This window comes from Lissotriton vulgaris, chromosome 1_1 (genome assembly GCF_964263255.1).
Source record: "Lissotriton vulgaris chromosome 1_1, aLisVul1.2, whole genome shotgun sequence".
Classification (NCBI taxonomy): domain Eukaryota; kingdom Metazoa; phylum Chordata; class Amphibia; order Caudata; family Salamandridae; genus Lissotriton; species Lissotriton vulgaris.
In genome coordinates, this window is record NC_141685.1 from 1293693887 (window position 1) to 1293717760 (window position 23874).

The 23874-nt window shown below is 46.6% G+C and overlaps 1 protein-coding gene across 1 annotated transcript in view; it reads right to left on the minus strand.

Annotated features, from left to right (window-relative positions):
• The window catches only part of AMHR2 (anti-Mullerian hormone receptor type 2), a 976241-nt gene that overhangs the window by 463675 nt on the left and 488692 nt on the right, over positions 1–23874 (minus strand). The window contains exon 6 of the mRNA XM_086936519.1: positions 19541–19774. Within this exon, the coding sequence (XP_086792645.1) occupies positions 19541–19774 (234 nt within the window). The remainder of the gene's footprint in view (positions 1–19540; positions 19775–23874) is intronic.

The window sequence follows — 23874 nt, forward strand, 5'->3', positions numbered from 1 at the left end:
CAATATAATAATCAGTCTCCACTATGTACACAATGCTGGCAACCGTTGCCTTTCACATTCGCCATTCCTCCAAGGCCCCCGCACAACCTCACCCTTAGTCAGCCATCACACTTTTCTACAGTGTCACCACACTTGCTGAAACCAGGGTCTACAGCCCAAGTACACATGATCATTGCACTACGATAGCAATGAAGAGGAACAATTAGAAATAGTCTTGGGCACTGCTCTCAATAGTCCTCTGCTTCTGGTGTTTCGAACCAGCAGGGTATCAGGAACAATGTCTTCCGTTGGACTCTGGGTCATTTGCTCAGCTCCAGGTTCCAGTATCGACGAGCAGGAGCGCGAGTCCAAAGCCTGCATTTCTATAGTCCTAAGGTGCATAGTACCATCTTCTCAAATTGTGACCCTCAGTTCAGAGGTGTCTCATCAGGGCCCTCCACAGTTTGTCCATTCCATCACACCCCCCACCGCCGCCTCTGACTGCGCGGTTCATGGGGAGGGAGGGTATCTCCTCAAACCTCAAGCCATTCCAACACTTTCTCAGCATCTCAAAGAAATGTGCCTTCTCTTGCACCAGAACCATTAAGTGAGGTCTTGGTGCTCATGTGCTACATGCAGTATGCAGTCCCATTTGCAGGAGGTAAGTATTTTGGCTATGATAGCCAGTGGCTGGGCCCCCAGGGCGGGGGGAGCAACTGCACCAGCACCCTAGGTACCCTTTCCACGACGAAAAAGTTGTCCGACAGACCCTGTTCGTGCAGCTGAGCACAGATCCATTGTTCTAGGAACTGTTCCGCTGACCTATTATTATTATTACTTAACATTTCTAGAGCACGTAGCTACCCAGAGGCTACCCTCCACTTGCTCCGTGAACTCCAGTATGTGGATGTTACTGCGGCGGGCGCGATGCTCCGCGTCTTGGCCCGACGCTCCAGTGCTCTCATAATTGTGGTCATCTGAACCACCTGCTATTTAAGAGTGGCCACCCCTCCTTTTGACTTTACCATGTCCCCCTCCACCGTGGACACTTTGTCCGCCACGTTTCTCAGAACCACTCTCAGTAGATTCACAACCACTGAGACTGTTTCTATTTGGTGTTCCAAGGCTGTTCTGGTGCCCTGAATGGCCGCCAGCATATCCACACAGGAGGGCTCCCCACCTCCAACATCTTCCCCATCTTCACTGGCGCCCGTTTGCCCAGATACCTGCTGTGGTGCTTGGTATACTGAGTGAGTGTTTCGGAGACAGTTGACCGGGCGACTTGTATAACCCATCTTGCAGAGGTCCAAGTGACTGGTGTTCTAACCAACAGGTCTGCAGGCATGTCCAAGTGAAGGTCAGGGCGGGCGTCCAGCCCAGGGCCCTGCTGGGTCCACTCAACGCCCCGCTCCCCAGGGGGGGCACTGACAAACTGTTGGGCTGCGATGTCATCCATGCAGTTTCACCCACCTCTTCACTGGGCCCGCAGCTATCTCACACTCCTCATGTGGGCCCCAGCTGGATTATGACCCCAAACACAGGCCAAGTCAGGATACCGACAGGGAAGGTCCCGCCGCTCAGCCCCTGATGCAAGTCATCACTCCGGCACCAGTCAAACAAAAGGGGCCTGGAGCTGGGCCAAACAGTTCCAGCAGACTCACTGATCTAGAGCCAGGGGTGGCCCTCTCACCCCTGCATATCTTCAGCCTCTGTCCAGCCATCTCCTTGGTGACTTCACACCCCCAGAGGGGCCCCCAGGACCACTTCGATATTGCAGCAGCTCACTCCGATGCGGTGGCCCCTACCTGGTCCATGTCTGCAGAGGAAGGGTGGACTGCACCCCCACCCCAGCACCATCACCCAGCAGGCAGGTCTCTTTGGGGCTTCGACCGCGGCACAGGCTGGCCCCCTAGATGTCAGCTGGAGAACGTGCCAGACGTTTCAGCCAGGGCAGTCCACACTCCACCGGGTGTCACAGATTCCCCCGTCCTCCTCCCCACACCGCACCGTGCGACAGATTGCAGCAGCAACCACCATGACAGGGGAGCTGGTATCTTCCCTCCACCGCAGGCTCCCCGCCCCCTCGAGCCAGGGCGCAGGGTGGCTCTGGTTCCCGCAAAGGCCATTCCCAAAGGCTGCCACCCGAAATGGTGGCTGTCAGGGGCACAGTGCACCTCTGCTGTTACAGGCCCGTGTCCACTATTGGCCTGCAGTGTTTTATGCTGATTACAGCATTTGAAGAGTAGGATTAGGTAGGATTACAGGATCTGGCTGGCCGAGAGCTTAAGGACTCAAATCCTGTGGCCATGTTGCTTGGCCACACTCCCCCATCCTACATTTAAATAGGTCTATCAAACTGCCATGTTTGACAGTATCGAGGGCTAACCAGGGGTCATGAAGGATAATAAATCAGGGTTCATTCTGGGTCAACATTTTTAGTGCATCATCAACAATGTGTTTGAGTGTCAATTTGGTGCTGAAGCCATGGTGATAGAAGGATTGGAAATTGATCTAAGTAACTAAATTGGTCAATGTGGTTGCACAGTTGAACAGGAACACATTTCTAAAGAATGCTTTGCTAATGTCGGAATCGTAGAGATTGGTCAGAAGTTATTTAGGTCTGAGAGGTCTGCTGTCATTTCTTTTTTTAAAGGGTGTAACCGGCCCCGCTTTAATGTATTCAGTGATCGATCCTTGAAGTAATGAGACATTGACTATTTTAGTCCAGAGAGGGTGTAAGGGCATTTTGACCTCTCTAAAGATGCTTGTTTTTAGGAGGGTCGCTGAAGTGGTTTGCGAGTTTTAGTGCTGTAAGGTTTTGAGGGTGTCACTTTTATCATAAGCTTTGAATATGCTCCACATAGCATTGTTTTTGGAGGTGTGAGCTGGGATACCCGGTGTTCCAGCAATCAATGGTGTAGGGGTGCTACAATGAAGTGTTAGAGGAAGGTGCTCTGCAGCTGACTGCAGGTCGTTTTTTGATCTTTCTTGTCTTTTCCATGAAGAAGGAGTGAAAATCCTCGCAATCTGGCTTGGCGTGGAACCTGAGGGGAGAGAGTTGGATTGCTTATTGGATTCTAACTTGACCAGTTCAAACTGTTTTTTAGACAATTTTTAACTTTGTCTCATTGGCTTCTCAAGAAGTTCGCTTTGGAGCTTCTAATTTGTTTGCTGTAGATGCTCTTCAGGGATCTCAGGACGTTAAGGTTTTTGAGGGACTGTAAGGATCTCATCAATCATTGAGGAGGGAGAAGGAAAAAATGTGTGATCCATCCAGTTTCCTTGGAAAGTAATCTCATAAATCAATAGGGGCGGGAGGGATCACTTGTCCTGCTAACCTGGATATTTCAGGTAGGTAGTCTGTCCCTTGGAAAACAACCCTCATGCACGTGAGTAGATTTTTTATGGTAGCAGTATATCTTGGTTCTCCGCCATTTTACTCTCGTGTCTGCATAATCACAGGGTTAGTTGGTATGCAGCCTCCACCAGGAGGTAGTAACCCAAGGTTAAAAGCAGTAGTGTCCAGTGATAAGTGGTAAGTGTGAGATTAAAATAACTCGGACAGCCAGATGCCGTTATTTATTGTTCTGGATTCGAGTTAAGGGTGAAAATTCGGTAGATATGCGTAGGGAGAATTGTTAAGATTCTCACGCTATCCTTTTTCGTGATATTGAAAGGTCGATATGTTTCATCCCTATATGCCTAGGTAGGTTGGTGGGCTTTCTTCAGGACCGTGTGGTGTGTGTGTGGTAAAGCGACGTATTAGTCCTTTACATCTGGGAGGTCAGTCTTGTGCCTGTAAATACAAATAGTGTGGGTAACCTTGGGGAAGGTAGTGGAACATAAACAAGTGTGCTATATGTATTAAAATGCAACATATAATAATGGCAATACTTTATCAATCACTACATCTTGCAGACAAACACCACATACTCAGGTGCCTGGTTTTCATCAATGTTCATTCTCGTTTTCTGCGACCAGTTGGCAAATTTCCCTTCTCTTTAACAATATATTTCCACAAACCGGTAATGGTGTGTATACTGTGAGCCTTATTTTCAGTAAAGATAGAAGTAAGCATATGGCTGTTTGCTCATAGTATTAGTACAAGACTGGCTTCCTTAGCGCAAAAATCATGCTGCTCGCTAGTTAGTTACGATATCAAATCAGTTCAAGCCCTTATGCATGTCAAGTTAATTCGTTATTGATGCGCCGGTTGGTACTAGCGTTGCGTATAAATGATTAACAGCCTTGACCGGATATATATATGCAGCCATTAGAGCTCACTGCTTATTGTCAGTGCTCAATGGCGGTTTTCAATTTACCCAGACAAAGCGGTCGTCAATATCATTTATTAGCGTTATGCAGTTAAAAGTTATCAAGAAATTGGTGCTGTTCGGTGCTCAAAACGCGCTTGCATTTTTTTAAATTAGAGGTGTCTGATTGTTAGCTACGTGCGTGGCTTTCGCTCAGGCATTACTTTTAAAGATCCGTTAAAGTACAGTCACACGCATCACCGGAACTTGTCTTACTTTTGACATTGATGCCACGTACCTCTGCGCACTGATTAAGTGCTTCCTCAGGTTGACCAGGGAGTCTTTGGGAGGGGGGCCCTTTTCTAAAAACAAGGGGTAGGGAATTAGTAGTGGAGGATGGTACTTATCCGTTAAGACCCCAGACAGGGCTCAATCCTCGCTGTACCTGAGGCTCCTCGCCTCCTGCGCCACTTGTGCTGACTCTACCGTCCTGGACCTGGTAGGGATAGTTTACTCCTTGGGTTTATTATATTACTTTCCCGGCTATGGGAAGTGTAGAGAGACTATGGTATGGGTGATTATTTATTTTACGATGTGCTTTTTGTGTTCCTGTGCAATAATAAAGATTTATAATAAAGATTTATTGACTCTAAAAAATGTTTATGTCGTGTTTATTTGCCAAAAAATGTTTACCAATTATGAAAGCCTCAGAAATTACAAATCTAATTAGGGTTAATCACGGGGTTTGCTGGGTGATTATTTAACAGTGTTCAAATGGTCGAGGTGAGCTGGTATTTGCCAAGGTACCCGGTGGTTACATGATGGTATCCTTATTGTTTGTACCTTTCACATGTGCAGTGGCTATGCAATGGTACTACAGATGCAAGTTGACAACTTGGTGGGATGTATATGTTAATTGACGGCAAATTGGTATTAGGATGTTGCAAGGGAGTGTAACTTTTTTGGTACCTTTGACTGGGCTCGGTTCACGAGGCAGGTGGATGGTGTAATACATGTAATAATTACTATTAAGTTCTTACGGTGCAAGGTGCTGGTCATAGTTCTTAGCATGTCCCCCTTGGTCTGTGTGAAACTGAGAGGGTGTGCGGTCCTTCTTCTATCTGGTCAGGCTAGCCCATGGGATATTGTCATTGAGACCTCGTACATCGGTGCCGAGTCTATGGACCCACCTTTGTTCTTTTTCATAAAGGATTCGTTCCGCGTTATGGTCCTTGGTTTTCAGAGTTTCCAGAATTAACCATTGTAGGTCATTCACCATGTGGCCTTTTTCTAGGTAATGCGTGGCCATCTTGGTCGTTGCTTTTTTGCATTTGACGTTACTGCGATGCTCGCAGATTCTTTGTTTTGCTTTTCTGCACGTCATGCCTATTTAGATCAAGTTGCATGGACATGTAATCATGTAAATTACATGACTTGTGTTGCAATTTGTATGGTTCCGCATGGTCCATTTCAACTGCGGTAAGAGCTGTAGTTCTTTTGTGGGTCTGGTTAGTGGGCAGACCGAGCAGTATCCGCATGGGAAGTGGCCCATGGTAGGTGGGAGATTCCATAGAGTCGATTGGTTCTGTGGTGTGGTAGGACTGGGTCTCGTGTGGACCAAAAGGTCTTTCAGATTTCTTGTTCGTTTGTTGACAAACCGTGGTTTTGGCCAGGAAATGTTTGCAGAAGTTAGGATACGCCAGTGTTTATTTATGATTTTATTAACTTTGTTTGAGGCAGGGCTATACGTTGTTACACATGTTAGTAGGTCTTCTTGGGGGCCCTAGTGGCTATTTCCAGTAGGCCTTCTCGGTTTTGATTCCTGGCTCTCTTATTGCATTTGCTGATCACCTTCTTGGGGTACTGTCGTGCTTCTAGCTTTTTGCAGAGTTCGTTAGCTTGAGACTTGTAGTCTTCGGTCTTGCTGCAGTTCCTCCGTAACCGGAGGAACTGGCTGTAAGGGAGATTCTCCCGTAGTGGACGTGGGTGGTAGCTGTTGAAGGATAGAATGCTGTTTTTGGCAGTGGGTTTAAAGAAGGTCCTGGTGTGAAGGTGGTCGTTTTCGACATAAATGGTTATGTCTAGAAAGTCTAGGCTCTTCTTGTCGGCAGTATAAGTGAATTTTAACCATTCATCTTGTGTGTTTAGCCATGTGTGGAAATTGATTAGACTTTCCATGTCGCCTTCCAAGATGAGAAGAATGTCGTCTATATAGCGCTTCCAGAAATGGATTTAATGTTGGTAAGGATTATCCTGGTTGTTGACGATCATTTTCTCAAAATTGGTAACATATAGCCCTGCCACACTAGGGGCAAATGTGCTGCCCATAGATGTTCCATGGCACTGTCTGTACATGGTGGTGTTATACTCAAAAACGTTTTCAGTCAATGCAAGTCTACAGCACTCCAGGACAAAATGTCGTGGAGTTTTGTAGTGCCAGTCCATATCGAAGAGTATGCTCTCTAGACGAATGCCAAGGCAGGACCGAGTACAGCTCCCTCATTGTGAATCTAACAGACAGAATACTATCCCCTGATGAAACAAGAGTCCTAAACAAAGGCCTAGGCTAGGTACGAACACCAAATCTGGATGTCTTCAAGACTAAATGTGAAATATCAGAATTTTGTCGAAAACTAAAACTTAAGGCTTTTTTCACCAATCAAGCACCACCAACAACAGGTGGGGACACCTCACTACGACATAAATCGAAATTCTGCCCGCTGAATACTCAGATACCGATAGAAATCGTGACCTTTGAACAAGCTGTGATAAAGGAATTGGACGATTTAACTAACCAAACAGTGAAACCCTTCCAGAACATAACCAAGTCCGAACAGAAGGCCCTTAATGCATTGAAAAATGATGACAAAATCATAATCAAACCAGCAGACAAAGGGGGCGGGATAGTCCTCCTCAGCAAAGAAGGCTACCACAAACAATGTCTGGACCTCCTTTCGGACCGCAAGTTCTATAAAATCAAAACCATTGACCCTACACCCAGGTTACAATGAACAATCTCTCTAATGGTTGAGGAGGCTGAAACCAACAACTGGATCTCAAAGAAAGAAGGGGAGTTCCTGGAGACAAAAACACCAAGGACACCATACTTCTACTCCCTCCCAAAAACTCACAAGGCACGCTTCCCACCTCCAGGCAGACCCATTGTCTCCGGCATTGGGTCTGTCCTGGAACCCCTCTCCCAATTCGCTGACGAATACCTCAAACCTCTAACACAAAGGACCCCAACTTATTTGAAAGATACGAGGGACCTTATAAACCAACTTACACAAGTAACCTACTCAGAGAGCACAATGATCCTGGTAGGGATGGACGTAGAAAGTCTTCATACAAGCTTGCCACAAGAAAAGACTCTAAATACCCTAGAGAGCATACTCTTCGATATGGACTGGCACTACAAAACTCCACGACATTTTGTCCTGGAGTGCTGTAGACTTGCATTGACTGAAAACTTTTTTGAGTATAACACCACCATGTACAGACAGTGCCATGGAACATCTATGGGCAGCACATTTGCCCCTAGTGTGGCAGGGCTATATGTCAGCCATTTTGAGAAAATGATCGTCAACTACCAGGATAATCCTTACCAACATCAAATCCATTTCTGGAAGCGCTATATAGACGACATTCTTTTCATCTGGGAAGGCGACATGGAAAGTCTAATCAATTTCCACACATGGCTAAACACACAAGATGCATGGTTAAAATTCACTTATACTGCCGACAAGAAGAGCCTAGACTTTCTAGACATAACCATCTATGTCGAAAACGACCACCTTCACACCAGGACCTTCTTTAAACCCACTGCCAAACACAGCATTCTATCCTTCAACAGCTACCACCCACATCCACTACGGGAGAATCTCCCTTACAGCCAGTTCCTCCGGTTACGGAGGAACTGCAGCAAGACCGAAGACTACAAGTCTCAAGCTAACGAACTCTGCAAGAAGCTAGAAGCAGGACAGTACCCCAAGAAGGTGATAAGCAAATGCAATAAGAGAGCCAGGAATCAAAACCGAGAAGGCCTACTGGAAATAGCCACCAGAGCGAGCCCCCCAACCTACAACCTACCGACCTACTAACATGTGTAGCAACGTATAGCCCTGCCTCAAACAAAGTTAAGAAAATCATAAATAAACACTGGCGTATACTTACTTCTGCAAACATTTCCTGGCCAAAACCACGGTTTGCCAACAAACGAACAAGAAATCTGAAAGACCTTTTGGTCCACACGAGACCCAGTCCTACCACACCACAGAACCAATCGACCCTATCGAATCTCCCACCTACCATGGGACACTTCCAGTGCGGATCCTGCTCGGTCTGCCCACTAACCAGACCCACAAAAGAACTACAGCTCTTACCGCAGTTGAAATGGACCATGCGGAACGATACAAATTGCAACACAAGTCATGTAATTTACATGATTACATGTCCATGCAACTTGATCTATACAGGCATGACGTGCAGAAAAGCAAAACAAAGAATCTGCGAGCATCGCAGTAACGTCAAATGCAAAAAAGCAATGACCAAGATGGCCACGCATTACCTATGAAAAGGCCACACGGTGAATGACCTACAATGGGTAATTCTGGAAACTCTGAAAACCAAGGACCATAACGCGGAACGCATCCTTTATGAAAAAGAACAAAGGTGGGTCCATAGACTCGGCACCGATGTACGAGGTCTCAATGACAATATCCCATGGGCTAGCCTGACCAGATAGAAGAAGGACCGCACACCCTCTCAGTATTCCACCAACCAAGGGGGACATGCTAAGAACTATGACCAGCACCTTGCACCGTAAGAACTTAATAGTAATTATTACACGTATTACACCATCCACCTGTCTTGTGAACCGAGCCCAGTCAAAGCTACCAAAAAAGTTACACTCCCTTGCAACATCCTAATACCAATTTGCCGTCAATTAACATATACACCCCTCCAAGTTGTCAACTTGCATCTGTAGTACCATCGCATAGCCACTGCACATGTGAAAGGTACAAACAATCAGGATACCATCATGTAACCACCAGGTACCTTGGCAAATACCAGCTCACCTCGACCATTTGAACACTGTTAAATAATCACCCAGCAAACCCCGTGATTAACCCTAATTAGATTTGCAATTCCTGAGGCTTTCATAATTGGTAAACATATTTTGTCAAATAAACACGACATAAACATTTTTTAGAGTCAATAAATCTTTATTATAAATCTTTATTATTGCACAGGAACACAAAAAGCACATCGTAAAATAAATAATCACCCATACCATAGTCTCTCTACACTTCCCATAGCCGGGAAAGTAATATAATCAACCCAAGAAGTAAACTAGCCCTACCAGGTCCAGGACGGTAGAGTCAGCACAAGTGGCGCAGGAGGCGAGGAGCTACAGGTACAGCGAGGACTGAGCCCTGTCTGGGGTCTTAACGGATAAGTACCATCCTCCACTACTAATTCCCTACCCCTTGTTTTTAGAAAAGGGCCCCCTTCCCAAAGACTCCCTGGTCAACCTGAGGAAGCACTTAATCAGTGCGCAGAGGTACGTGGCATCAATGTCAAAAGTAAGACAAGTTCCGGTGATGCGTGTGACTGTACTTTAACGGATCTTTATAAGTAATGCCTGAGCGAAAGCCACGCACGTAGCAAACAATCAGACACCTCTAATTTAAAAAATGCAAGCGCGTTTTGAGCACCGAACAGCACCAATTTCTTGATAACTTTTAACTGCATAACGCTAATAAATGATATTGACGACCGCTTTGTCTGGGTAAATTGAAAACCGCCATTGAGCACTGACAATAAGCAGTGAGCTCTAATGGCTGCATATATATATCCGGTCAAGGCTGTTAATCATTTTTACGCAACGCTAGTACCAACCGGCGCATCAATAACAAATTAACTTGACATGCATAAGGGCTTGAACTGATTTGATATCGTAACTAACTAACGAGCAGCATGATTTTTGCGCTAAGGCAGCCAGTGTTGTACTAATACTATGAGCAAACAGCCATATGCTTACTTCTATCTTTACTGAAAATAAGGCTCACAGTATACACACCATTACCGGTCTGTGGAAATATATTGTTAAAGAGAAGGGAAATTTGCCAACTGGTCGCAGAAAACGAGAATGAACATTAATGAAAACCAGGCACCTGAGTATGTGGTGTTTGTCTGCAAGATGTAGTGATTGATAAAGTATTGCCATTTTTATATGTTGCATTTTAATACATACAGCACACTTGTTTATGTTCCACTACCTTCCCCAAGGTTACCCACACCATTTGTATTTACAGGCACAAGACTGACCTCCCAGAAGTAAAAGACTAATATGTCGCTTTACCACACACACACCACACGGTCCTGAAGAAAGCCCACCAACCTACCTAGGCATATAGGGCTGAAACATGTCGACCTTTCAATATCACGAAAAAGGATAGCGTGAGAATCTTAACAATTCTCCCTACGCTCTACCGAATTTTCACCCTTAACTCGAATCCAGAACAATAAATAACGGCATCTGGCTGTCCGAGTTATTTTAATCTCACACTTACCACTTATCACTGGACACTACTGATTTTAAACTTGGGTTACTACCTCCTGGTGGAGGCTGCATACCAACTAACCCTGTGATGATGCAGACACGAGAGTAAAATAGCGGAGAACCAAGTATACCGCTACCGTAAAAAATCTACTCACGTGCTTGAGGGTTTTTTACCAAGGGACAGACTACCTACCTGAAATATCCAGGTTAGCAGGACAAGTGATCCCTCCCCCCTTATTGATTTATGAGGGACTGTAAGGATCTCCATGCTCTTTCAGCTAATCTATGCTTACGCCTTTTGGTGGTAAGGCTTCCACTGAACCAAGGTTTGGAGTCTTTATTAGACTTTCATTTTAGCAGCAGGGGTGCTATTGAGTCTAGAATGATCAACATGGGGTTGATGTAATGCTTTGTGAGGTAATGGACATCTGCCATATCCATGGGTCGTGTCAGGATACTGCTGCTGAGGAATGTTAGATTATTCCAGTTGATACTCTGTATGCTCCAATTTCACAGGTTGTTTTGGGTTGACCCTTGCTTGTCTTCACTGATTCTTAAATGAGGAAGGTGATAAGGTGATGATCAGTTAAGTCACAAGGAATGATAGATTCCAGTTAGATGGTGTTATTCTTGGCAATGATAAGGTCTAGGGTCACACCCAAGTTATATGTAGGACTGTCACCGAATTGTGTCAGGTTGAGGTCAGCAAGGAGGGTTTTCAGGCTGTGGACTGCTCTCTCATTAGGGTCATTCCAGTGGAGGTTGAAATCTCTGAGGAAGATGTGGGTGCCTTGCTGTCCTCAGCTGGTTGAGATGGTGTCCATCATTTGTTCTATAAAAGCGATGTTGTCACCTGGTGGGTGATATTATAAATCGTGTGCAGATTGCATAGGTATTTGCATGAGGATATGTCCATTTTATGTGATTGTTTCACTACGATATTGTTTCTGTGTATCAAGGCGATACCTCCGCCTGGTCTGCTTGGTCTATCTAACCTAATGACGTAGTGATTAGGTGGCACTAGTAGGTCAAGGGAAGGTGAGGAGGCGTCATTTAGCCATGTTTCAGTCAGGATTAGAGTGTCTAACTCATGTGTAAGGATGAGGGTAAGGATGGTCGGAGACCGTAAACTTGAGTTAAAAGTATTTAATAGCAAGACCACTGTCACAGTAGAGAAACGCCTCCGCTCTCCTCCTTTAGCTCTTCATCCACAACTCCACAATCTAGAATTCAGCTGACATGGAAATGTGGAGCGAGAGCAGAAGGCAGTAGAGCGAGACACAGAATGTATTAAAACAGAATGCATTGACATAGAAACATAATAAAACAAAACATAACACATCTTCCCCCTTATAAAATAAAACAAAGGAATTAAGATGCATCATCACAAACATAATCAAACATCTATTTAGGCTTATAACAAATGCGTTTGTCACAACGTGGTAAATCTACATTAATGTTGCTTTGTTCCCCACAAGAAGTTAAACCCTGTTCCCCACCAGATGGTAAATTATCTTCACCACTGCTGCCGGAAACAACCACACCATTGGTAACATTGGAAGAATCAACATAATCAATAACACAATCAGGAACGCTGTTACAATTTTCATCAGGATTAGTAGGAACCTTATTCTCTGTGATGATGTCCCACTCAGCATGAGGATCGGAAGAACGAGTAGTCCTAAGAGGGAAAAATTTGCTAGACCAACTTGGAGAAAGGCGAAAAATGGCTACTCTTTTAAGATTCCAAACTTTACCATCAGACAATTGTACAGCATTTTTAAGAACTTTGTTAACTCTTAAGGGTTTGAAGTATTGACTTTCACCTTTACTTGTTCTCCAGGGTTTCTTGACCCTGACCCATGAACCAACGTTGATAAAAAAACCTTTGGTATTATGCTTTTGGTTGTACGCTTCTTGATACTTACTACATTTGTTAACAATCCTAGACCTAATGACTTCAGAAGGGACAGTGCTGGAAGCAGCTTCCAATAACCACTCTGGATTACACTTAGTTCTAGCACCACAACCTCTCATGACTTCAAAAGGAGAAACCTCCAATGAATCATGAGATGTGGTTCTATACGTCCACACAGTTTTAAAAATGTGTATGGGTGCCGCTCGCAGTAGGTGACTCTGACTTTGGCAATACCGGGATTTTTTATTTGTCTTCACAAATTCTGGCTGAAGCTGTCCCCGGCCCTTGCCCTTGAACGCTGGTGTGGTGAGAGGTCCGACGGGACGGGACTGCGAGGACCAGCAGCCCCGTAACCCTGTGCAGCTGTGTGCCTCTTCCCGCCCCCTGCCTGATTGCTCCAAATACCTTTTCACTACTCGCGGCCCCCGCTTCGCGGGAGCCGCTTGCAGTAGGTGACTCTGACTTTGGCGATACCAGGATTTTTTATTTGTCTTCAGGAACTTCTGGCTGAAGCTGCCCCCGGCCCTTGAACTCTGGTGTGGTGAGCGGTCTGACGGGACGGGACTGCGAGGACCAGCAGCCCCGTAACCCCGTGCAGCTGTGTGCCTCTTCCCGCCCCCTGCCTGTTGCCCAAAATACATTTTAACTACTCGCGGCCCCCGCTTTGCGGGAGCCGCTCGCAGTAGGTGACTCTGACTTTGGCGATACCAGGATTTTTTATTTGTCTTCACGAACTCCTGGCTGAAGCTGCCCTCTGCCCTTGAACTCTGGTGTGGTGAGAGGTCTGACGGGACGGGACTGCGAGGACCAGCAGCCCTGTAACCCCGTGCAGCTGTTTGCCTCTTCCCGCCCCCTACCTTATTGTATATAACTAATCAGGCCTCCTGCTGCGCGGTACGCGCGCGGGTACGTAACCGGAGAAGCCCGGGAGAAGGGCGGGACCGTCTGAGGCCGTCCTAGGCCGATAGAGGCCAGGCTGGGCCACCCCTCCAATTTGGAGAACTACTAAGTTAGACTTCATGTTTTAATGATTCTTGTTTTTAAGAATTTTTATGACCCGTAATATGTTTTGCAGATCTGGGTTACTATCTAATTAGTCGCCTTCTCATCTTTTAACTATTTATAATACCTATTTTCCAGAGGTTTTTAGCTAAATGGCGCTTCGTTCAGGGAAAGGAAGAAAGGCTATGACTAGTAGTATTGGGGGTTCAGTGTCCGGAACTCTCGACCAGTTCATTACCAGGGCTGCAGTTGTACTAGAGCACGAGATAGCATTAACTGAAAAAAGACTATCTCTAGACCCTTTGTTTGCCAAACGATCGTCATTGGGCACTATCAGGTCTGCTGTTACACATGAGCAGTCTCACATCCATCAACCCAATGGTGATCTTAGCCTGAGAAATAGTCCAGTATCGGTAGGGTCTGAAGGATTGGTTGTTTGTAGCCCACTGAATACAACAACTGTTAGCACACCATCTACAGGACATAGGCGGGTAGAATTAAACTTGCCAACCACACCCAGTTTGACCAGTACTAATGTAACCGAATCAACACTTGGGAAAGGCACTAAAACCCAACAGACAATTGGCAAAAGAAAGCATGGGGGAGGTTCCTAAAAGGGAAGAAGTGCTAAAGTTATTAAAACTACTAGGCTAAAACCCACACTATCGACTAGTGAAAAATCACATCCCCCCCCCCCCCCCCCCCATTGATAAAAGTATTTGGAATACCAAGCAACCTCCTAGTTCACAAGCTGCCAAAGAAATAAATGATCGTCTCTTGGAACAAATAGAGCAGCTAGTGAAATCCTTGATGCTACCCCTAATAGAAAGAATAAAATTAATCAATGAGAATTTGGGGAAATTAGAAAAAGTCGTAACGGCGAACTCCAGTATGTTGGAAAAAGCCATAGAGAACATACAGGGTCCTGGCCCCCAGCACACTATAGAGAGGTCTCTGGCCCCAAGAGCTCCACTAACGACACTCCCCAAGAAGTTGTTGGTGGGGCGAATAACCAATAAATTCTACCCTGTCCTGAGAGCTGTGTAGTAACAAGCAAGATAACCGACCATAGTAATGAGGTAGTAAAAGGGATTGGTAGGGACGCTGGAAAACAGTTAGTAATTCCTGATCAGGTTCGGGAGATACATACCAAAGGGAATAATGTTACAGGTAAAGAGGGTGGGAAAAAGCAGTTCCCCAGTATTGATCTACCCCCAGAGTCCGTACCCTATACAGTAATATTGACAGGTGTTCCGGGGATTTGTGAGGATAAATTGGAAACCCATAGAGAGCTGAAAAATAAGGTCATTTATTGGCTAAATAGAAACAGATCGCTACCAGCTTTTATAAATGCAGAGATTTTATTTGTAAGAAGAGTGAGCTGGCTGGGTTGTAGAACAAAGGACATAGTGGGAGATTGCATTATTGTGAATTTTAGGGACCCCAGGGTGGTACGGTTTATATGCCATGGGACAGGGGCTGGTGGGGAGGGTGGAATCCAATCTCATGATCTGAACTATTTTTATGCTCGCAAATCTCCCCGCCCGTCATTTAACTCTTTTAATTGGCGAGAAACGCAACCTAGTAGACCAAACATCGATTGCTGGCAGGAGTTCTGCCCCTCCTGTCTACCCGATATGATATACTTTCTGGTCTGGAGGGAGTGGATTGACTGGGGTGTGATTCCAAAGTTTTTACAGTGGATCAGTACACGGTAAATTTAACCACTAGTCCGGGCAAGGAAACATCTAGAGGAAGAAACTGCAGGGAGGGGGGAGCTTTTTTAGGGTTGGTGACCGCTGATAGAGACTCCCCCATTGCTGATCTAGGCTTAGGCTTGTCCCCCGGGTTCCCCACACTGATTCCTGGGGATATTTGCGTTAAGGATTCAGTGGGGGGCACCGCGAGGGACGGACGTGAATTACAAAGGATGGACACTGGGTTCCTTGAGTGCAGGGGCACTAGCACGGGAGGGGGGGGTTACTAAGAACCCACAACAGATTAAGGTCCTTAATCATACCAGCCAAGCAAATGAAACATACAAGTTAAAAATTGTCTCATGGAACATCGCAGGACTAAAGAACAAAATGTCTATAGTCGAGTGGTTAGAATTAGTGGAGGAACACGACATCTTGATCTTCCAGGAGACGTGGGCTGTGGATCCTATCCACCGCCAGGGTATCTAAATTTTTACAAAGCGGCTGTGAGAGGGGAAAAAAGGCAGACCATCCGGGGGTCTAACCATTTGGGTCCGGCAATCAATTAACTATAGACCTCTAGAAATCATTGTAGACAGCCCGGACATTCTTGTCATAAATTTGAAACGGCCCGACCAGCTAGACATTCTTTTTGTAAACGTGTACGTTAGAGGACAACCTGGCGGGCGGGGTTCCACAACTTTCCTAGATCTGGATACCTTTTTTGAGAATGCCAGGTTGGATTGCAATACGATAGGAGCCGGGGACTTTAACTGTTCGTTCGAACCCCTAAACCACGATGGAGAAACTCTCTTGGTTGAGGAGGACATGCAATGGAACATTCCTCCCCTTGATCTGAAGCCAATTAAGAAGTGGACAGAAGCAGCCCTGCAGTGGATGGGTTTCTGTTTGGAGCGTGGTTTGAGAGCAGTAAATGGCCCTCTGATAAAATCGGTAGGGCAACTTTCGACAATGGAATTTATACAAGTTGAATTGATTATATCCTCATCAAGATTGAATTTTGGCCCACACTTGATGATATGCTGATTCTCGATCGCCTAGAGAGCGATCACAACCCGCTTTTATTAAGCCTCCACTTAAATGGAGGTCATAAGAGTACCAACCAAACGGAGATAGCTACTGCGGAAGCCCTGCTCTCCAATGATATGCGCAGGGTACGTTGGGCTAGGATCATTGATGACCCTGAGGTTTTAGAAAAGATAAATCTGGAGGTGTCTCGGACTTTGTGTGTCCTGCAATTGCTTCCATCTCAGGAAGATATAAATAGGAAGATAACCGCACTCCATGAAATTCTTTTCACAGAATTAAAATCCCATTTTTCTAAAATCACTAAATCCCAAAAGCCCTTAACCCAAGTGTCTGGCAAATCGTGGTATAATAAAACTTGCCTGGAATCATACGGCTTACTGGTGTTGGCTGTAAGGTCTGGAAATATGCCAGACATCAGGAAGGCTAGGCTCAACGTTCGTAAAGCCCAAAGTCACGCCAAAAAAGATTGGGATGACCAACACTGGCAGGAGCTTCTAGAAGCTAGTGGGTTGAAAAACCAGACAAAGTTTTGGCACATAGTAAAGTGGGGAAAAACCCCCCATTCTCAAGTTCCTGTTAACTATGTGTCATCTGAGGTCTGGGTCGGGTATTTCGAGACCCAGTACAGGGGGTTGGAACTGGAAAAAGATTGCACTCCATACGATTTGTGTCCCTTGTCTACTCGCCAAGTTTTAACGTTTGACTGTAAAGATGTAGAGGATGCTCTAAGAAAGGTTCCGTGTGGAAAAGCCCCGTGTTTGGACTGCATTCCTGCAGATCTTTTAAAATATGGCTTGACAAACTGGGTGCCCTACATTGCCTTTCTTGGAAATGCTATTGCGAAGGGGGCGTGTATTCCGGATTCCTGGCGAGGAGCTGAGATGCATTCGACTTAGTTCCCAGGGATAAGTTATAGGGGGCACTAAGCAGTATGGGGATGCCCAAGGCGCTCCTGGATATAGTGATAAAATTACACGAAGCAAACTTTGCACAGGTCCGCTGGGGAAAGCAAGGGCAGGTGACTAAGAGATTTCCTGTGTCCCGGGGGGTAAGACAAGGGTGTGTACTGGCGCCAACCTTGTTTTTGTTGTTTATCAACAGGGTCGTGCAGTACTTTTCAGCTTTTCCAACCGATGCTCTAGTTTTGGGTGGCACTAAGTTTCCGCTACTTATGTTTGCGGACTACACCCTAATATTGTCAAAAACCCAGACGGGCCTGCAGGCGGCTCTAAATAAATTGAGGAATTTTGCCAAATTAATGATTTGCAAGTGAATGTAGCAAAAACTAAATTTATGATTCTTACAAAAAATAGACCAGTGGTTGGCCATGTCACAATGAATGGCTCTCAGCTAGAGCAGACTAATGTCATGACCTACCTAGGGGTTGTCTTGGAGAGTAGGCTTAGCTGGAAACCCCAGATTGACACTCTTTCCCTCAAGTTTGCCCAGTTATCGGGGTGTTTAGTTAAAGAACAGAGGTCTTCACTAACTAAAAGGATAGGTCCTGCTTTAAAGATTTATAAGTCCAGGATTAGTTCAGCGATTCTGTACGGCGCGGACCTCTGGGGTTTTGCGGACCTTACTCAGATAGTTAGAATTCAAAATAAGTTTCCAAGAAACTTAACAGGCCTCCCCTGTTCTAGCCCCTTGAAGCCACTCTTAATGGATTTAGGATGCCATTCAATTGATGATGTGGCACGTTTTAAACCGGTGGCCCTTTGGAGGAGGATATGGACTACTCCCGAATTGGCACTTTTTGCCAAGGCAATTTTGGATGTTAGATCCATCATGGGTTCTGGAAATATACTTTGGTTTAAAAAAGTAAGAATGATTTTAGAGAATATGGGACTGAGTAACCTGTGGATGGATCCTACTAACAACCCTTTTCCATCAAAAAAAGCCTTTAAGGACCTATATTGGCTTTCAGTCCGACAAAAATATTTTGCACAGATAAATACTTCATCCCTGTCAGGAATGTTCCTTGAACATAAACTTGATCCGTCTTTAGAAGACTACTGGGACACCCTCACTAAGCCCAGTGATAGGAAGCTATACCACCAGTTTAGGATCCGCTCGTTGCCAATAAGAACGTTCACTAAAAACTGCAAAGGACAGGAGGACGAATTATGCCTTTGGTGCACGGACCAAAGGGAGTCAATCAGCCACATATTTTTTGTATGTCCTACCTATTCAGCCCCCCGAGCAAAATGGCTTAAACCTATCTGCCAAAATATTGGCACGTGGGTGGGGCAAGAGGCATTAAGGATTCTTAGGACTGATACAAGGGAACCATTGGTAATTGCGGGAGCAAAATTCCTTGGTTGGATGTGGATTATTAGGGCTAACCACAAAGCTAGGAGTTGATCTAGTTTGGCCCTGATTTGTTTAAAGTCATTTTAGAGTATTATACTTTATGTACCATTACAGAAGGCAGTAGAGCGAGACACATAATGTATTAAAACAGAATGCATTGACAGAGAAACATAATAAAAGAAAACATAACAATGAGGTCCGCAATATCCACCGCATGTTTCACTGCAGATCTGCAATTGAGTAGCACGCATTTCAGGTGTGGCTTGGTGTCAACATAGGATGGATGAGATATGGGCACTTGTTTAAGGTTTGATTTGTTTAAGGCTCTGGAATTGTGCCTACTATCTATGTGTGGGTTTCTAAGGACTGTTTGAAATTGGGTACCTGACTCTGTTACTCTGTTTGGGGAGTAGGTAGAATTAAATGAGAGAAATAGGGAATGAATGCCCCTTTCGGGAAGGAGATCCTTCAATATGAGGGGCGTAGGGGTAGGGTATCGTTCACCATTTCAGGTGGAAGAATGCCAAGAAAGTTGCGATTCTGTTGTCTGAGGAGTGTGATTTAGGTCTAGTGCTGTAATTAATATCTATGGTGTGGTTGAGTCTAGTGATAGGAGGATGTGCCTGGTTGTGTTTTCTCTGACTCTCCCCTTGTGATTGCAGGAATGAGGGTGTTGACAGCCTGTACTCACATCAAACCATCCCATTAGCAACATTCAGATTTGGAAGATAACTAAACCACATGTCGCTCCAGAGGTACTCACGGCTGGATGGTACTGAAGGATCAGACACTGCACCTTCTCTTGCTCTTCTCCTTTAATGCACCCTGTTGCAAGGAATCGTACGACACTCTCTGGGTTCATGGGAGTCATGGAGCTGAGAACCCTCCACTCATTCAAATAGTTACTCTTACTGGATGCTTGAAAGGTCTTGATAGCCACATCCTCCCCATGAAAGGTCCCACTCCAGACCACGGCATGGTGCCCTGTGTGAAGACGCTGCAAGAATCAAACATGTAAATGAGTGAGAGAAATCAGGACCTGTCTGCAGTGTCCCCTCACTTTTTGCCCCCATTTTGACCACTAGATGCTGTTTTTTTGAGTCTGACTGTGTCCTATGCTCTGCTATCCAGACCAATAAACAGTGCTCTGTGTAAAAAGTACATGGTGATTTGGTATAATCACAATTGCCAATGACAGACCCCTATATGACTTCCACCTGGAGAACGACCAGGAGAACAACACCACCGCCCTACTAGACAACCTCGCCAACCTCAGATTCAAGCAACTGGTCAACACCCCCACCCATTACGCCGGCCACACGCTCGACCCTGTCTTCTCCTCCAGCAACCACATCTACTTCAGCCACACCACCGAGCTCCACTGGACCGACCACAGCTGCGTACACTTCAACTTCAGGAAAACAACGACCCACCACCGCCCTCAACAAACCCCCCGAAGATGCTGGCGCAAGATCACCACCGACCAACTCACCACCTCCTTGCGCCTAAACCCTCCCACCAACACCACGGACCCCAAAAAAGGAGCCCGCAACCTCACATAGTGGATCACCAACTGCGCCGACACCCTTACTCCACTGAAAAACCCTCCCAGCAACCTCAACAGCAAGAAAGCCGCGTGGTTCACCAACGATCTCAAAGACTCCAAGAAATCCTGCCGTGACCTCGAGAAAGCCTGGCGCCACAAACAGTCAACAGATAACATGACAGCCCTCAAGAACGCCACCCGCAAACACCACCAGCTGATCCGCACCACCAAAAGGTCATCCTTCAGAGAACGACTGGACAACAACACCCACAACAGCAAGGAACTCTTCAACGTTGTGAAAGAGCTCTCCAACCCCAACGCCAGCGACAACGACATCACGCCTTCTCAAGACCTCTGCAACTCTCTGGCCACCTTTTTTCACCGTAAGATCGTCGACATACATGACAGCTTCGGCGCTCAGAACACGTACCACACCACCGAACCTACACTCCCCACCACCACCATGTGCGCCTGGACTCAGGTCAGCACGGTAGATACCACCCACACGATGAACACCATCCACTCGAGCTCCCCAGCCGATCCCTGCCCACACCACATCTTCAACAAAGCCGACTCCATCATCGCACCCATACTTCGGGACATCATTAACAACTCCTTCATATCCGCCACCTTCCCGGAGAGCTGGAAGCACGCAGAGATCAGCGCCCTCCTGAAGAAACCCACTGCAGACCCCTCAGACCTCAAGAACTTCCGCCCCATCTCGCTCCTCCCCTTCCCTGCAAAAGTCTTCGAGAAAACCGTCAACAAACAGCTGCCAGCCTTCCTGGAGACAAACGGCTCCCTCGACCCATCGCAGTCCGGATTCCGAGCGAACCACAGCACCAAGACCGCCCTCATCGCGGCCACCGACGACATCCAGACCCTGCTGGACAACGGAGAAACCGCTGCCCTCATCCTGCTCGACCTTTCTGCTGCGTTCGACACGGTCTGCCACCACACCCTGACAACCCGCCTCCGCCACGCCGAGATCCAAGGAAAGGCCCTGGAATGGATCACCTCCTTCCTCTCAGACAGAACCCAAAGAGTCCGTCTCCCACGCTTCCTCGCAGAAGCCACCAAGATCATCTGCGGCGTACCTCAAGGCTCCTCGCTCAGCCCCACCCTCTTCAACGTCTACATGAGCCCCCTCGCAGCCATCACACGCAAGCACAACCTCAACATCATCTCCTACGCCGACGATACCCAACTGATCCTCTCCCTCACCAACGACCCCACCTCCTCCAGAGCCAGCTTCCAGGACGGAATGAAAGACATCGCAGACTGGATGAAGCTCAGCCGCCTGAAACTGAACTCAGACAAGACGGAAGTCCTCATCCTCAGCCCATCCATCTCCGCCTGGGAGGACTCCCGGTGGCCCCCTGCTCTAGGCCCCTCACCCAAGCCCACGGACCACGCACGCAACCTGGGCTTCATCCTTGACTCCTCCCTCACGATGGCCAGGCAAGTTAACGCCGTTACCTCCTCCTGCTTCAACACACTCCGCATGCTCCGTAAGATCTTCCGCTGGATCCCCACTGGAACCAGGAAAACGGTCACCCAGGCCCTCGTCACCAGCCGTCTGGACTACGGGAACGCCCTCTACGCTGGGACCACCGCCAAACTACAGAAAAGACTCCAGCGCATCCAGAACGCCTCAGCACGACTCGTCTTGGACATCCCCCGACACAGCCACATCTCCGCCCACCTGAGGGACCTGCACTGGCTCCCCGTCAGCAAAAGGATCACGTTCAGACTCCTCACCCACGCACATAAGGCTCTCCACGACTTGGGCCCCAAATACCTCCACAACGGCCTCACGTTCTACACGCCAACCCGCCAGCTCCGCTCCGCCAGCCTCGCCCTCGCCACCGTCCCACGGATCCGCAGAACCACCACCGGAGGAAGATCCTTCACCTACCTGGCGGCCAAGACCTGGAACACCCTCCCCACCCACCTACGACTCACCCAGGACCATCTCTCCTTCAGGAAGCAACTTAAGACCTGGCTTTTCGAGCAGTAGCAGCCCCCCCAAAGCGCCTTGAGACCCTGGCGGGTGAGTAGCGCGCTTTACAAATACTCTTTATTGATATATGTCTCTAGTATATAATAAGGCAAGGGGGATTAAAACTACCTGTAAGTCTTTAGTATATAATAGGGCAGAGAGGTTTCAAGGTCCAGTAGATTTGATGCACTGGAGTGTGCACTACTGTCGTGCCAACTGTTATTTTAAAAACCAGCCCTGCCTTGCATGCTGCTTTTAAATTGAAATTATATGCAAATTCGACTTTGGATATAAAGGTACTTCCAAAGTGTTAATCTACCTTAGTTTTACATGTAAGTCACTCCTAAGGTCTCCCCTTGGTACCCCGGGGTTAAGGTGCCCTGTAACTATAAGTAGGAACATTATAAAAGATGTTTTATAAGCCCTGGTCGGGGGAAACAGCCAATTCGATTTTCCCCATTGTAGTGAAAGGCTCCATAGACTAACATTGTAATATTTTATTTAAATATAAAGATTGATGAGCCATGTAAACAATATACTTCAAGGTATTAAATTAATAGTTGAGATAAATCCAACAACTTGCCACTGTTACATTTATGATAACTATTGCAGAAAATAAGTTATTAAACTTTCATTTCTGTGAGATAAAATCCAACCTTTCAGCTACTCTCTCCTGATTGGCCAGCCTCTGCCCAGGCTGGCCAGGTGGCTCTAATGGGGTGTGAAAAGCCCAGCTAGAGAAACAATAGCTTTCCTGGGCAGAGAAATACAAGCTGTACAGCAGATGGCAGGAAGGGGGTAGTGTGGCCAAACTGGTCTTCAGAGGGAAAATGACGCTTTAGGACACTACAGGCTCACCCCCACATCCTGCAAACTCAGCCACACAGGAGCCCCAGTAATTCATTAGGAAAGGGGTTGTAAAGGGAGTGTTTAGGAAAATTAGCCACATCAGTAGGTTGGGTTAACCTGATACAGCTCCTTCTGGAGAGACTTTCTCCATGTTGGATCTTGAGAGAATGGTGCTTTCTGGGTCAAGAATATGTCACACTTTGGAGGAAGTGGTTATTGACGTGGGTGGCACCCTGCAACCCTTTAGTCAGGGTTGCCCCCTGCTTGATACTCAGAAACTGTGAATAAATATGGGAGAGCTGCATAGCTCCTGAGACCTGCCTGAAGAGACAAGAAGAATAGGGACTGCCCTGGTCTGCACAGAGGACTGCACCTGCTGCACACTGTGGGACTAAGCATCAGAAGGACTTTGCTTGACTCTGAAAATCTAAGGAGTGGACTCCCTGCAAGTTACATGTTAACAGAGCCCACCTGCATAGTCTCCACCAAGAGTTCCCCTCCTGGAGTGCGTCCTGTGGACTTTTAAGGGTTTGGCTAGATGCATTGTGGGAATTGTAGTACAGACATCACAAGAACCATCTAGGAGACTCCACACCCTTGGATTTGTGTTTTGGACACTTGAACCCTCAAGAGGAACTTCAGGAAGAAGTTCCGGAACTTTGGAGCAAATTTGGGGAAAAGCTCCGTAAGGTGGCTGACT